At 38.4% G+C, this 13,741-nt stretch overlaps 1 protein-coding gene across 1 annotated transcript; it reads left to right on the top strand.

Annotated features, from left to right (window-relative positions):
* Window positions 1-4,092: 4,092 nt before the first annotated feature.
* LOC124933661 (uncharacterized abhydrolase domain-containing protein DDB_G0269086-like) lies at window positions 4,093-5,436 on the top strand. The gene has a single exon (XM_047474098.1). The coding sequence runs from the start codon at window positions 4,093-4,095 to the stop codon at window positions 5,434-5,436; it is 1,344 nt and encodes a 447-aa protein (XP_047330054.1).
* The last annotated feature ends 8,305 nt before the right edge of the window (window positions 5,437-13,741 follow it).

The raw sequence follows: 13,741 nt of genomic DNA, 5'->3' as shown, positions 1-13,741 counted from the left end.
TTCCTTTTCAAAGTAAAATGGTCACACCTAAAAAGACGTGAAGATTTGATATATTTCATGGTCCAGGTCTATGACCAACATCCTAGGCTGTAGACATGCTTATTTAATGCAAAACATTTTCCCCGTTGGATAATAGACATTATCACCTGTGATACTTGGATAATAGGGTTCTCTCTCCACTAGTATATAAGATGAACAAACCTTAATCAAAACAATCACAATTCATAACTCATTCTCTCACTAAGACAAAAATGTCTCAGTTTTCAAACATCTTCCAAGTAGACTTCAAATCTGCGAAGAGCACTGAACACTATGATGTGTTCAAAATGATCAAATCACTTGAAGACACAGGTCTTCAATACTTCCTGGATGAGAAGTATGTCATCTATCCAGAATCTTTTCTAGAATTCTTGTACAACGCAAGGGTTTTCAGAGGCACACCGCATTTTGACAGCCATATCCAATCGAAGGTGGGCGGTGTGGTATTCGACTTCACGGAGAATGACTTTGGGAGGTGCTTTGGGCTGCCAAAGCAAGGATTAACAGATCTCAACGTTCCGGCCGACTTAAAGGCCGAGATCTCTCTAACCTTTGCCCTGTCTAACCAACCTGTCGATGACCATGGCACAAAGTCACTATTGAGGACTGAATATCAGCTCCTCAATGACGTGATAGGTCGAAGCATCTTAGGAAGAGATTTGACGAATACCTATTATACCACATCCTTCAACATGATGGTTGTCATCACCACCGGGACACCGGTTAATTGGTCAAGGGTACTGTTCGACGTCCTAATCTGGATGATTGGCGTTCAAACAGTCGGCCTCGTTCCCTAACTGAGCTGTCTGCTTCTTGAGCTTAGCGTACCGACCTGTCCGGGCGAAGGTCTGAATCAAGCTCAAGTGCTAACCAAGGAAGTAACCGACTCCTTCTATGAGCGGTTTGAGAAGGATTGGAGGAGGAGGAACCGCCGCTACAACCCTAATGGTGCGGTCACCTCCAGCGGTTATTAGGTCACTCCTTCCTACACCCAGTCATTTTCCTGCACGCACCGGGTGTATCTTTGTTCGACACCTTTATGATCATTTCGGTTTTATCTATGTTTTCTTCGGTTTTAGACTCAGTTATCTTCGGTTTGTATTGGTTACTTTTCAATGTGTTGTTGCACGGGTCATTAATGGAAAGTAACATTTAATTAATGAGGTAACCCCCAACTACATGAATAATCAATATCCAACTAACTTGGTTACTTTTCAACCAAATCCCACCTCGAGCTCCGCAATTAATTAAAAGTAACTCCTTCCCAATGCGTTTTGGAAACACAAATATTCTCTTCCTTAATAAAACAAAACTGACATTCAATGCTAATATTTTCCCTCCAAAACCGACCATATATAAAGGGCTATCCTCTAATAAACTCAACACATACTAAACACAAAACTCTATAATCTCTTGAACTCTCCCTCTCTCTTAGCAAAAGTTAGAATCATGCCAAGCCGAACCTTAAGAAATTTCTTGAGCATCGACTTCGAATCATGTATGGAACATTGGGACGGAGAAACAAGGGAGATCATGTTTGAATCTCTCATTGACACCGGTCTTCAAACCTTTCTCGAAGAATCCGGTCCCATACTGATTGAGGATGTTAAGACCTTCTTCCGAAGTGCTTGCATCAGAGGTAATTATATCGTCTCCACGGTGAGAGACCACACTTTCTGGCTTGATGAAGCCGAATTTGCCCACATATTCAACTTGCCCATAGAAAGGTTTTCTGACTTCCCAACCCAGGTGGGAAGTACGGCGGCAGACCACGCACTGTTCTTCTTTGGAACCGATGTTCCGGTGGAAAACTATGTGTGAAAAACCCGCCTTGCTCATCACATCCAACTCCATCTTGAGATTGTGACTCGCTCTATCATCTGTCAATCCCCGAACCAGCGCTACTCCAAGAAAACATACGACATAATGACCCATATTGTTAGTAATACGACCATCAATTGGTCAACAGTCATTTTTTAGAACCTGAAAAACATGGTGCTAACCAAGAAAGGTCTCGGTTATGCTCCTCATATCAGCCGGCTTATTCTCAAATACCGCCCAGAATTTGGACCGGGAACACCGGCATCTCCTTCGAACATTCTTGACATGGATGGGGTGGAAGAAAGGTTTTCTAGGGTAGTTATTACTTAAGTTATATCTTTCCATCTTATGTATGTCTATTTTCACACTGATCCATCTTTCGGTTTCTATCCTGTAACGCCTCTTCAATATAATTCTATTTCAGTCTAAATAACCGGGTCAACATAATAATCAGAACATCTATCTAAGTAACCGGTTAATATTGCAAAGTAACCGCGCTCTTATCCGGTCCCCAGAAGAACCGCCTAATCAAGAGTTGTAAACAACTCAGAACACTCATCAAAATAACTGGTTATATCAATAGAACACCGCAGCATCGCGGTTTACACCTCACTTCATCAAAAGAGGGATTGCGTCATCAAAATCCAAATCGAAAAACTTTGGAGGGAAGTTTCCCGCCCAAAGAGCTTCCGTTCAAAATTACCGCTCATTGATTTGGCGCCCATAGTTTGCCGTCTTCTGGCTTCCCGCCCATTGATTCGCGCCTCTTTGATTACCGCCTTCTGATTCCCGCCGTTTGGATTACCGCCTTTTGGCTTCCCGCCCACAGATTGCCGCCTCTTTGGCTTGGAGGGAAAACTCCCGCCAAATTTTGATGGGACGGTTGGGTTTCCGAACCGCACCTATAAAAGGGGCTCTTGGCCACTTCATTTCATTCTTACGCGAAACAGTTTTCTCTCTCTAAACTCTCAAATTCTCTCAGCGGTTATTCTCTAGTTTTCTCAAGACCTCTCAATCATCTAAGATGGGACGTGACTCGGCTTTGTTCAAACACATCGTTTAGGTGGATTTCGAGGAGATCCGACAAAAGGGCTCGCCTGAGGCAAAAGAAGTCATTAAACGGATAACCGAAGTTGGAGTTGAGTATTTTCTGGGCGGTCCCTTTGTTCTATACAGAGAAGCGGTCGAAGAATTCTTCAAAACCACAACTCTAACAGGTGACAAGATAACCGCAACTGTTGGCGGTACTGAATTCGAGCTAACCGAAAAATCGGTTGCGGAGATCCTACGTCTCCCAACAGATATCCGAAATGCTTTGTTGAATCTAGATCCAAAAACATTCGAGGCGGCCTGCCAGATACTCTTTGTAGAAACGGAACCGGTGAAAATATCCGGTAAGAAAGCAATTCTACGACCGGAATACATACCTCTATGTGATATCTTCACAAAGTCGGTTCAAGCGAGAGGTGGAAACAACGACAACCTCACCAAAGCCAAGATCGAGATGCTTGTCGGTTTGTTGGAAGGAACAAGAGTCAACTGGGCGAAGGAAATTTACCACAACCTGAAAGAAATGGTGAAACCGGATTCAGCCCGGTCATGGGGATACGCAATTCCCCTTGGTAAAATAATGTCCCACCTCAAAATCAACACCGGCCCTGATGTTCTTCTCCCAACAAGAAGGAGAATACGATCCAAACATTTCTTGGAAAGGAAGCAGCCGGCCCCCAGTTCCACATGTGGCCAAAAGAAGAAATCTACCGCCAAGAAACAGGCACTGGCAAAAGAAAAGTCCGGAAGCAAGAAGGGAAAGGAACAGATAGTATTCTCGGAACCGCCCCCACCACCGCAGCATGAGGAAGAATCGGCTTCCACGTCTGACCGAACTAAGTCACAGAAAACCGATGAGCATCCTTCCGATAGAGAAGGACCGAATGAAGAAGAACATTCGGGTACAAGTCCTAACAACACCGGTGCGGCAGGAAGTCTTGAGAATGCCGAGGCCGGTGCAGACAGCAGTGAGGAGGAGGAGGCTTCCCCTGATAACGACCAGATGAAGGCCGACATTATAGCGCGCCGGATCCTGGAGGACATTGAACTGCGAGTTCAAGCGGTTGGCGCATTATACCGGGAATGCACGAGTACCGATACGACAAACTTTTCAAACACATATTACCGGGCCTAACCGTCGAACAATGCTTCAGAAGGCTGAAGGAGATAGAGGAAACAGTCATGAGCCTCACAAACGCCGAATCTCCTAGCCAAGCCATGGACCGATTCGCAATCGTGAGACCGCGTGCTCGGCTACAAAAGCTAACCGGACGTATCCGGAAGCTTAAGGAAAGGTACGTTGAGGGAACACCGGAGGCTAACTTACAGCTCTTGGTGTTAGAAAAACTTGAGATAGCGAAAGGAGAATTCGCAGAAGAAATTGATCGGCTTGAAGCGGTGTTCAGACAGCGAGAAAAACCGCACTCTCCATCTCTTGAGACCGATGACGATCAGAATCATGGCGCAACACCTCCTCTAGCGGATCCGGCCATAAATGAAACCGACGAAAGGATAGAAGCTCCTTTCACCGAGCAACCTGGAGTTTCCGAACCGGGCATTACAGAAGAAAGGGTTAAGTCCATTATTCAAGAGTTTGCAGACTCAACGGTTCACCCATTAGAGGAGAAAATCAAGAAAACCGTGTGCCTGGCACTCCGGTTCGCCGACAAGAAGAGGGATGATCTCGTAAAGGCAGATGATTGGATCTCAAAAATCGAAGCCGACTACCGGGACGACACTATTATGCGCAACGAACATTTTCAACAAATCAAGGCCTTGGAAGATAAGACCTCCGGAATAGCAGATGACTTGGATCGGCTTGAAAGGGAAATCGATCAAGGATTCACAGAAGTAGATGAGGACCTAGGATGGAGGGTCACCGATCTGGAAAACAAGAATGCGAGCCTTGAAGACCGCAACGACAAGCTCGAAGCCAACCTCAAGGTGCTCACCGCACAAGTAGATGAATTGATAAAGGCCAAGTTGAATGCGGATATAGCGGTTGAGGAGGCAAACGACCGAGCGGCTAAGGAAGTACAAGATGCGCTAGATGAAAAAACGCGGAGAGAAAAGGAGCCACCGCGACTATCTGAAGAGGAAATAGCCGAGCGCGAACGACTCACAGTGGCTAAGTATCCGGGACTGGAAAAGTCCATAGTCGCTCAAGCTGCGGAGGATGCAGAGCGGTTGAATACTGAAAGACAAAGACTTGATGAATTTGCAACCGCTCATAAGAAGAAAAAGGCAGCTTCCTCCTCTTCGGCTCCGGTGAAACGAAAGAGGAAAGTTTCGGCAAGAAAAATGTTGGAGAGGATCACCAAAACAAATGTCGATACTCCGCCAAGTCCACCGCAATCCGAGGATGAAGATGAAGAGCATCTGGCAGAGCGCTCTACAAGACAGCGAGTCTCCGCTACGGCCAGTCAACCGCAAGCTGGAGGTTCATCTTCAAGACCGGATCAACCAGTTAAGAGAAAACGGACCAAGGATATGATGGACGGCTTCAATTTCTCTGACTCAAAATAGGGGCTCACTTTTCTTAAACTATGTTTATTTCAGTATCTATATAATATTTTCGGTTATCTCTCTCTATATATATAAAGCTATTTTTGAAACCGGCCTATACTTGCATCTCTACATGGTTTTGTTAATTTTAAATAAAATAATCAAAAAGGGAGAAATTGATAAGATAAAAGATAACAAACCTTCCAAAAAATTTCTCAAACTTATTCCAAAATTTTCGAAAAATTCTTCCAAGTCAGTTTCAAAAATCCGGTCAAACAAAGAACCGGCCTACGTTTGCAAACTTACATGGTTTTGATAATTTTAAATAAAATAATCAAAAAGGGAGAAATTGTTAGATAAAATTAGACCGGTTCACAGAACATAACATAAATAAACCTTCCATGTAGGAACAAGGAACCGGACCGGTCAAACAAAACGGACCGGTTAAGAAGATTCACGGTCAAGACAGTAAACCAACTAGGAACATTCGAAACATGACCACACATAGAGAGGATCGGCCAGAACTAAGAACCGGAAACACCAGACAGTCGATCAGCCATAAGGCAAAGGAATAACCGGAAGCCATTCGGTTAAATGACCGACCAGCATAAGAAGATACTTCAGGTTGCTGTTGAGAATGATACCAAAGGAACAGACTGAACATTTCCATATTCATATAAGTCTGAGGAAAGTCTGCAGGCTGCAGAAAACAGTCCTACAGGATCTTTCTACTTTCAGGATAAATCAGAGTCAATCTTCCAAGTACAGACAACTATCTAACCAACAGTTACCACATTGAGTAAAAGAAAAACCTAGCAGGTTTGTCTTACACACCGGAATAACAGACTGTAAAGTCTGTAGAGTTTACCGCCAGGTCTGAAAAGATGACCGCAGGGTCTGAATCACTGAACCTCTGCTCAGCCAATCAGATTCAAGGAAGTGAAATATGACCGTTGGCATACTTCACCTATAAAAGGAGCAGCTAAGGAAGAGTAAATGCGAGACAAAAAGAGATTTGAAAGGGGACACATACGCGACAAGGCATATAGTGAACATTTAATCTACAAGTGAAAAGAGTGTGTTCTCTCTCTAGAAAGCATAAGTGCTAAAGTTGAAGAGTGTATTTTACAATTTCGGTGTAAATTGTAAGGGTGTTATCGAGCAGGAAATAAGTCTCGATCGGATTGTATTTGTATTCCTTAGTGAATATCCTTCTCGCGGTTTCGAGAGGAAGGGGTGACGTAGGAGTTTTATCTCTGAACATCCATAAAAACCTGTCTTGTTATTTCTTTTCTGCCGGCTCTATTTTCTAACCGACCTGTACTAACTTACCTGCACCGTTCTAACCTACTTGACTCTATCCAAACCGAATCACCAGGTTACAAAAACTGACCCATCAATTTTCAAACCTATATCATCTAAAACCGGTTCCGCCTATCATACAAGTGTGCTGCTTCAACCTGAAACAAACATCTTCCGCGCTTGAACACAGTTCAAGGGTTTGTGACAGTTTGTGTAGTATTGAAACCCCGGTATTAATCTCTAACAGGATTAATCACCACCCTTTGAGTGAGACCCGCTAACCGGCCCAACCCCGGTCCTTCAGCGGTGACCTAGATCCTAACACCCCACCACACCAGTAACAGACCATTTTCATAAGTGGACCGACACATGTTAAGTTTTAGTAAGAGTATTACGAACCGACACATGGTAAGTTTTACTAAGAGTATTAAATTTTCATAATATCTAACAGAGTATATGTATGTTATTTGTACAAGAGAGGGAGATTGGACACCCTTAGTTATGTAGACTTCTTCCTACAAACGCATATTAGGAGAGCGATCGTTGATGTTCCGACTCCCATGCCTTCTCCGCAAGTTCAACAGGCCGTCGTAAGGTGTAATCATTTCAATCGTTTTAGTTTGCATGTCTAATTAAGTTTAAAATTATTAACAATATTGTAAGTGATTGTAGATTGTGATGCGCGAGCGACTAAAAACAAATCCTGAAATATCGTCGTTTGACGTGTATGAGGCTACTTTAAGACCATAGGGACACGGGAAGGTGATCGAATTGAGATCGGGAATACGTCCAACGCACTTTAGATAATGTATTTGATCAAAATCAATCCCATATTATACTCCTTTAAAACTGATCTTGTTTTTTATATTTATTATCATTTCCATCTGCATTTAACTTTGTTTTAAATATACCTTTACAACTAATAATTTTTTTTTAGATAAATTAGTTATTATCCGTATTTTCTATTGATGTAGATCATTTAACTCTTCATTCATGGCTCGAACCCATTGTGGGTTTAAAACATATGGCATACATATTATTGGTTTGCAAGTTGAAATAATAAAAAAGAATATGGTGAATAACCATTTATATGTTTCAACTTGAATTGCAATATAATCTTTCATTTAAATGGGTTGTTTAATGTTTTTAGAACATTTTTAGTTGAAACATTGATTTCACTTTGAACATTTGAAGGTATTTCTTCATGTTCAGGACAATATGTATGAACAAATAGTTCAGAATTGTGATGATCTTTTTGTGTATTATTACCGTCTTACAAATTTTGAGATTGCATGCAGGGCTGCCTAAAACCTTCTGGGCAGAAGCTATTAATATTGTTGCCTATTTGATAAACAGGGGACCCTCTGTTCCTCTTGAATTCATAATTCCTTAAGAAGCTTGGAGTAATAAAAAGGTAAACCTTTCTTATTTGAAAGTGTTTGGTTGTTTATCATATGTTCATATTAATGAATGTGATAGGAGCAAGCTTGATCCAAAGTCTAATAAATGTTTTTTCATTGGTTATGGTGATATCGAGTTTAGTTATCGTTTCTGGGATAATCAAAATCGGAAGATCATTCGTAGCAGAAATGTTATCTTCAATGAACAGGTTCTCTACAAAGATTGTGTTGGGAAGACATCAGATGGTGATTCCAAGTTGGAAGAGACTGGTACAGTCGATTTGAGAGAATTTTCAGCTGAATATATACCGGTTGTCGAAGAAGAACAATGTGTTGTTGAAAATGAAATCGTTGAGAACGTGGCCCTAGAGGTAAATCAGCAAACACCGGTTATACAGTTGAGAAGATCATCAAGGAATCGAAAACCAGTTGAGAGGTGGTCTCCATCTCTGAACTATATCTTGTTGACAGATAGAGGTGAACCTGAATGTTTTGAGAAAGTAATACAATCTGATGAATCGATTAAGTGGGAGTCTGCTATGAAAGATGAGATGGATTCTTTGATGTTGAATCAGACTTGGGAGATCACTGAGCTACCAAATGGAAAGAAAGCACTTCACAACAAATGGATCTTCAGGATTAAAGAAGAACATGATAAAACCATGAGGTACAAGGCAATGTTGGTTGTGAAAGGATTTCAACAGAAAGAAGGTATTGACTACAATGAAATCTTCTCTCCAGTAGTTAAATTGATGACAATCAGAACTATTTTGAGTTTGGTTGTGAAAGAAGACCTTCATCTTCAACAAATGGATGTCAAAACTGCTTTTCTTCATGGTGATTTAGATGAAGAGATTTATATGCGACAACCAGAAGGATTTGAAATCAAAGGAAAAGATGAGTTTGTGTGTAAGCTTTAGAAGAGTTTGTATGGTTTGAAACAGGCTCCAAGACAATGGTACAAGAAGTTCGATAGCTTCATGAAAAGTAACAATTTTCTAAGGTGTGAAGCTGATCATTGTTGTTATATCAAGAGATTTGATAAATCGTACATTATTCTGCTCCTCTACGTTGATGATATGTTGATTGCTGGAGCAAGCTTGTATGAGATTAACAAGCTCAAGAAAGAGTTGTCTGAAAAGTTTGCAATGAAGGATTTGGGTGCTGCTAAACAAATCCTTGGGATGAGAATTTTCAGGGATGAAGAAGTTCTCAAGCTTTCACAAGAAGAATATGTGAATAAAGTTCTTAGCAGGTTCAACTTGTATGATGCAAAACCAGTTACTACCCCCTTAGCTAGTCACTTCAGACTATCTAAAGATCGGTCGCCTTTAATAGAGGAGGAGAAAAATTACATGGCCACTGTTCCGTATGCCTCTGCCATTGGTTGTATTATATATGCGATGGTTTGTACAAGACCAGACATAGCACATGCAGTGGGAGTTGTTAGCAGATTCATGAGCAACCCGGGTAGACAATATTGGGAAGCAGTAAAGTGGATACTACGATACTTAAGAGGAAGTACGAGTCTCGTTTTGTGTTTTCAAAAGTCTAATATGGGTTTGGAAGGATATGTTGATGCTGACAATGGTGGTGATGTTGATAGTAGGAAGAGCACAACAAGGTACATTTATACTCTGGGAGGTACTGCAATCAGTTGGGTTTCAAAATTACAGAAGATTGTTTCTCTTTCTAGTTGTGATGTAGAGTATGTTGCTGTGACAGAGGCTGCTAAGGAGATGATGTGGTTACAACCCTTTTTGCGAGAATTGGGTCAAGACTACGATGGAAGTGTGTTGCGATGCGACAGTCAGAGTGCCATTCATTTGGCAAATAATCTTGTTTATCATGGCAGGACGAAGCATATACAGGTTCGTTATCATTTCATCCGGTCAGCTTTAGAAGATGGAGTATTAGCTCTTGAGAAGATTCCCGGGAGTGAGAATCCAGCTGATATGTTGACGAAAGCTGTGACAAATGAGAAACTGAAGTTGTGTGCAACTTCAGTTGGTCTTCTTCGTTAAGACATCGAATGGAAAGCCACTACCGATCGAGAGATGATGAAGTGAGTCTCCAAGTGGGAGATTGTTGAGTTATGGAGCCTACACTTATAATAAACTCTACATTGTTAATTAGAGTTTATTGGGTTTATCTTTTTTGGTTTTGGGCTTGGGCCTGACCAAAGCTTTTTAGGTTTATTATTTGAATGTTTACCCTATAAATATGTAATTATTAAGGGTTTACATTGAGTAGACATAATTCTAGAGAGATAAAGTATGAGGCAAAAACTCTGTATTCCTTCTTCTTCTTCATAGTAAATCTGGTGGTGGTTGAAGTGGATGTAGCTCAATTTGAGTGAACCACTATAAATTTGTGTGTTTTTGTGTTCTTCTTTCTTGTGTTTTTTACAGATTGTTTCAAGCTGGTCGGATTTGGGAGATACAAATCCTAACACCACGCATTAACCAATTAAGCTACTAAGATTTTATATTTTAAATTCAACACAAAATTTGATAAACGTGTGACATTTTAACAATATAGCTTCAACTTTTTAAATTATTAATCTATATATATATATATATATATAATGATGCTTAATTTTCAAAGTGACTGGATTATCGGGTCAAGAGTTGTGGTTAATTTGAATATATATGTGAGAGTAAATAGATATTTGGGTCGGGTTGTGGGTTGACTCGCTCATAAACTTAAAACGGTTAAAAATAAAATTAAAAATGCTATCACATTTTTACCGTAATTTTTTTCCACGGTGTTTTATATCATTACTCGTGTAAATGCACGGGCTACATGCTAATTTATATAGAAGAGATTAAAATTTTTTAAAATATTAATAACAACATCATTTTGACAAATTAAATTTCTATATAAGAAATCGTTATGATCCCAATTAATTTCATAATTTCTACCTAAGAAATTATAGTGATTTCAACATTAATGACTAATATCATTTTCAGATTTCTTATAAGAAATCATTATCGACCACATTCATCTCATAAATTTATATAAGAAATTATAATGATTTTCACATTAATGACTAAAGTCATTTTAAGAAGTCTGATTTTTATAAAAAAATAAATTATTGACCACTCCATTCATCTCCAACATCAATGATTATAATCATTTTAAGGAGTTTGATTTTTATAAAGAAATCACATTTATCTCATAATTTATACCCAAAAAATTTGAATGGTTCTAATATGAATGAATAATGTCATTTTATCACGTTAGATTTTTACAAAAAAATCATTGACTAGATTCGAATAAGAGAAATGGCTTCCGCCACACACCCTTACGTCCAAACTTTAAACAAATGTGCCAATGTGCCCTTTGATTGTTCTATTGTTGTTTATGACCTTCTGTCTTCTTTCCGAAAAAAAATTCTTCATATTTTTATTCTTTAACTCAACTCTTTTTCATGAAACATCAAAGACAAGGATTTTCGACGGCACAAGCTTCTAAATAGCAAAGCATATGTAACAGTTTTAAGATTGTTAGTAATCTTGTCTTGAAATTATAAAAATTATAAAAGTATATATTATTACAAAGAAATTAAATAAACTACAATATATAAATAAACGAAATCACTGAAATCAAATGTTGATTCGAGACATGTGTTTAACACATTTTCCTTAAAATAGTTACGCCGTCTCCGTCTTGTGCTTGATTTTATCATATGACTGTTTCTCAGGGTATAACGAATCTAGTAGTAATTCAGCACCAGAATCATTATGTAGCGAACTTGACCAACGTACTTGAACTATCACCGGATCAAAGCAGAATTGTGTGAAACTACAAATAAAATGATCAATGAAAAGTTTTTTCTAAAAACTAATAAGTGGTTAGCTTTTTGTGATGTTGAAAATGAAAAACAAAATGAAGTTAATTTAGGGTGATTGAAGAACTATGTAATTCTACAATTCTTATTGTTTTTTTTTTAACAATATATGATCATGAGAATTTATATCAAAATAAATTAGTCAATGAACATAATGACTAATAGGAATAAATAATTCAATGCAATCAATTGCATTTTTAACAATTATATTTGAAAAGTTTCATGTATGCATTTATCATTGCATTGGATTAAAAAGTTCTCATATTGATATTAATACCCCATTTAATTAACTCGTTTAATTAAAATTTTAATTTAAATATATTAATTTGCTTTTATGCAATAAAATGTATTTTACAAATAAGTTAAACTTCACTGGATTAATAAAAAAACTAATAGCAAATAAAATTGACCTTTTTATTTTATCTTGTATGATAAAATGTTTTAAACTTTATAATTTTAATTTAAGTGATTTAGTTTAAACATAAAACTAGCACAATATCATATTATATATGATTTATCTATGTATCATAAAAATGCTACATTTTGCAAAAAAATTTAACGTGGATAAATTCACTAACTCGATTTATTTTTGGAACTCACCCATTTAATTTTAATTTTGAATTCTCATTTTCATTTATATAATGGAAATCATTTATATAGTATGAGAAATGATAGAGAGTACAGGAATTTGTAGGAAAATGAGATGGCATATTTTAAGTGGATTTAAAATTTGATAATTCTCTCTCCTATTAAATTATCATTCCACTTAAAATATGTCACCTCATTTTCCTATAAATTCCTGTCATATCTTTCCTGCTCTTTATCATTTCCCATATAGTATATATTTCAACATAATATTCCTCTATGTTTAGATCACCTTATCAGTCTCTCCATTCGTAATTTGAACTTTTTTATTACTTTGTTCAAGTTGATCGCTTTCCTCCTTGGATCTGCCACCACTCTCTTTAATATTTTCGTCAGCCATCTTAGTGGTGCGCCCAATAATTCTGCTTGCGCCTACGTCGTGGACCACCACCCCACTGAACATCAAGAAAAACTCGCTCGAGATGTGAAAAAAAGTAAGTAACCGAGCCGAGGGAAAAGTTCTTCTCTCGTGTTGCCGCTCCTATAAAAGCTTCTTTAATAGCCGTCAAGGCTAAGGAGTAAAGCAGTCAATCCACTAATGTTGTAATAGACGAAACTAATATCTTCTATATGTTGTATTTCATAAGTATGTTGTTTCTTTCCTAACTAGACTTAATCTCAAGCCACAAATCTCTACTGTTTTTTGTGTTTTTTTTTTACTAAAATCTCCTTCCATTCATTGCTTCAATGGTGTTCATGAACCAGGCTCAGACAATCGCATCCACAATACTACATTTTCACCTTCATCACACTCTTTTGGTTGTAGAAATAAGTCATCGATGAAACATATTTGAATTAAGACAAATCTAACCGTGACAAAGTTGAATGTAACCATGCATATTTTTAATGCTAAATCTAACTTCTCATAAACTTCATCAACACCTTTTATTTTATTCATCAAGTTATCAAGAATGCAAGTTCACATAGAACAACCATAGCTTATGACAGACCCTCTCGTCTATAAATTGACGGGAAGATTCTAGTAGTTTAGACGGGAAGATTCTAATAGTTTGAAGCTGACAACATTACCATAATAATGATGAAGCGTTTGAATTGAGAATCAAACTAAATCTGATATGTGTGATTCTTCGATTCAATAACTCAAATCATATTTTATTGAGATTCA

Source organism: Impatiens glandulifera, chromosome 1, assembly GCF_907164915.1.
Source record: "Impatiens glandulifera chromosome 1, dImpGla2.1, whole genome shotgun sequence".
NCBI classification, from domain to species: Eukaryota; Viridiplantae; Streptophyta; class Magnoliopsida; order Ericales; family Balsaminaceae; genus Impatiens; species Impatiens glandulifera.
Note: the sequence above shows the minus strand (reverse complement) of the source record. Positions and strands in the feature narration are given on the sequence as shown.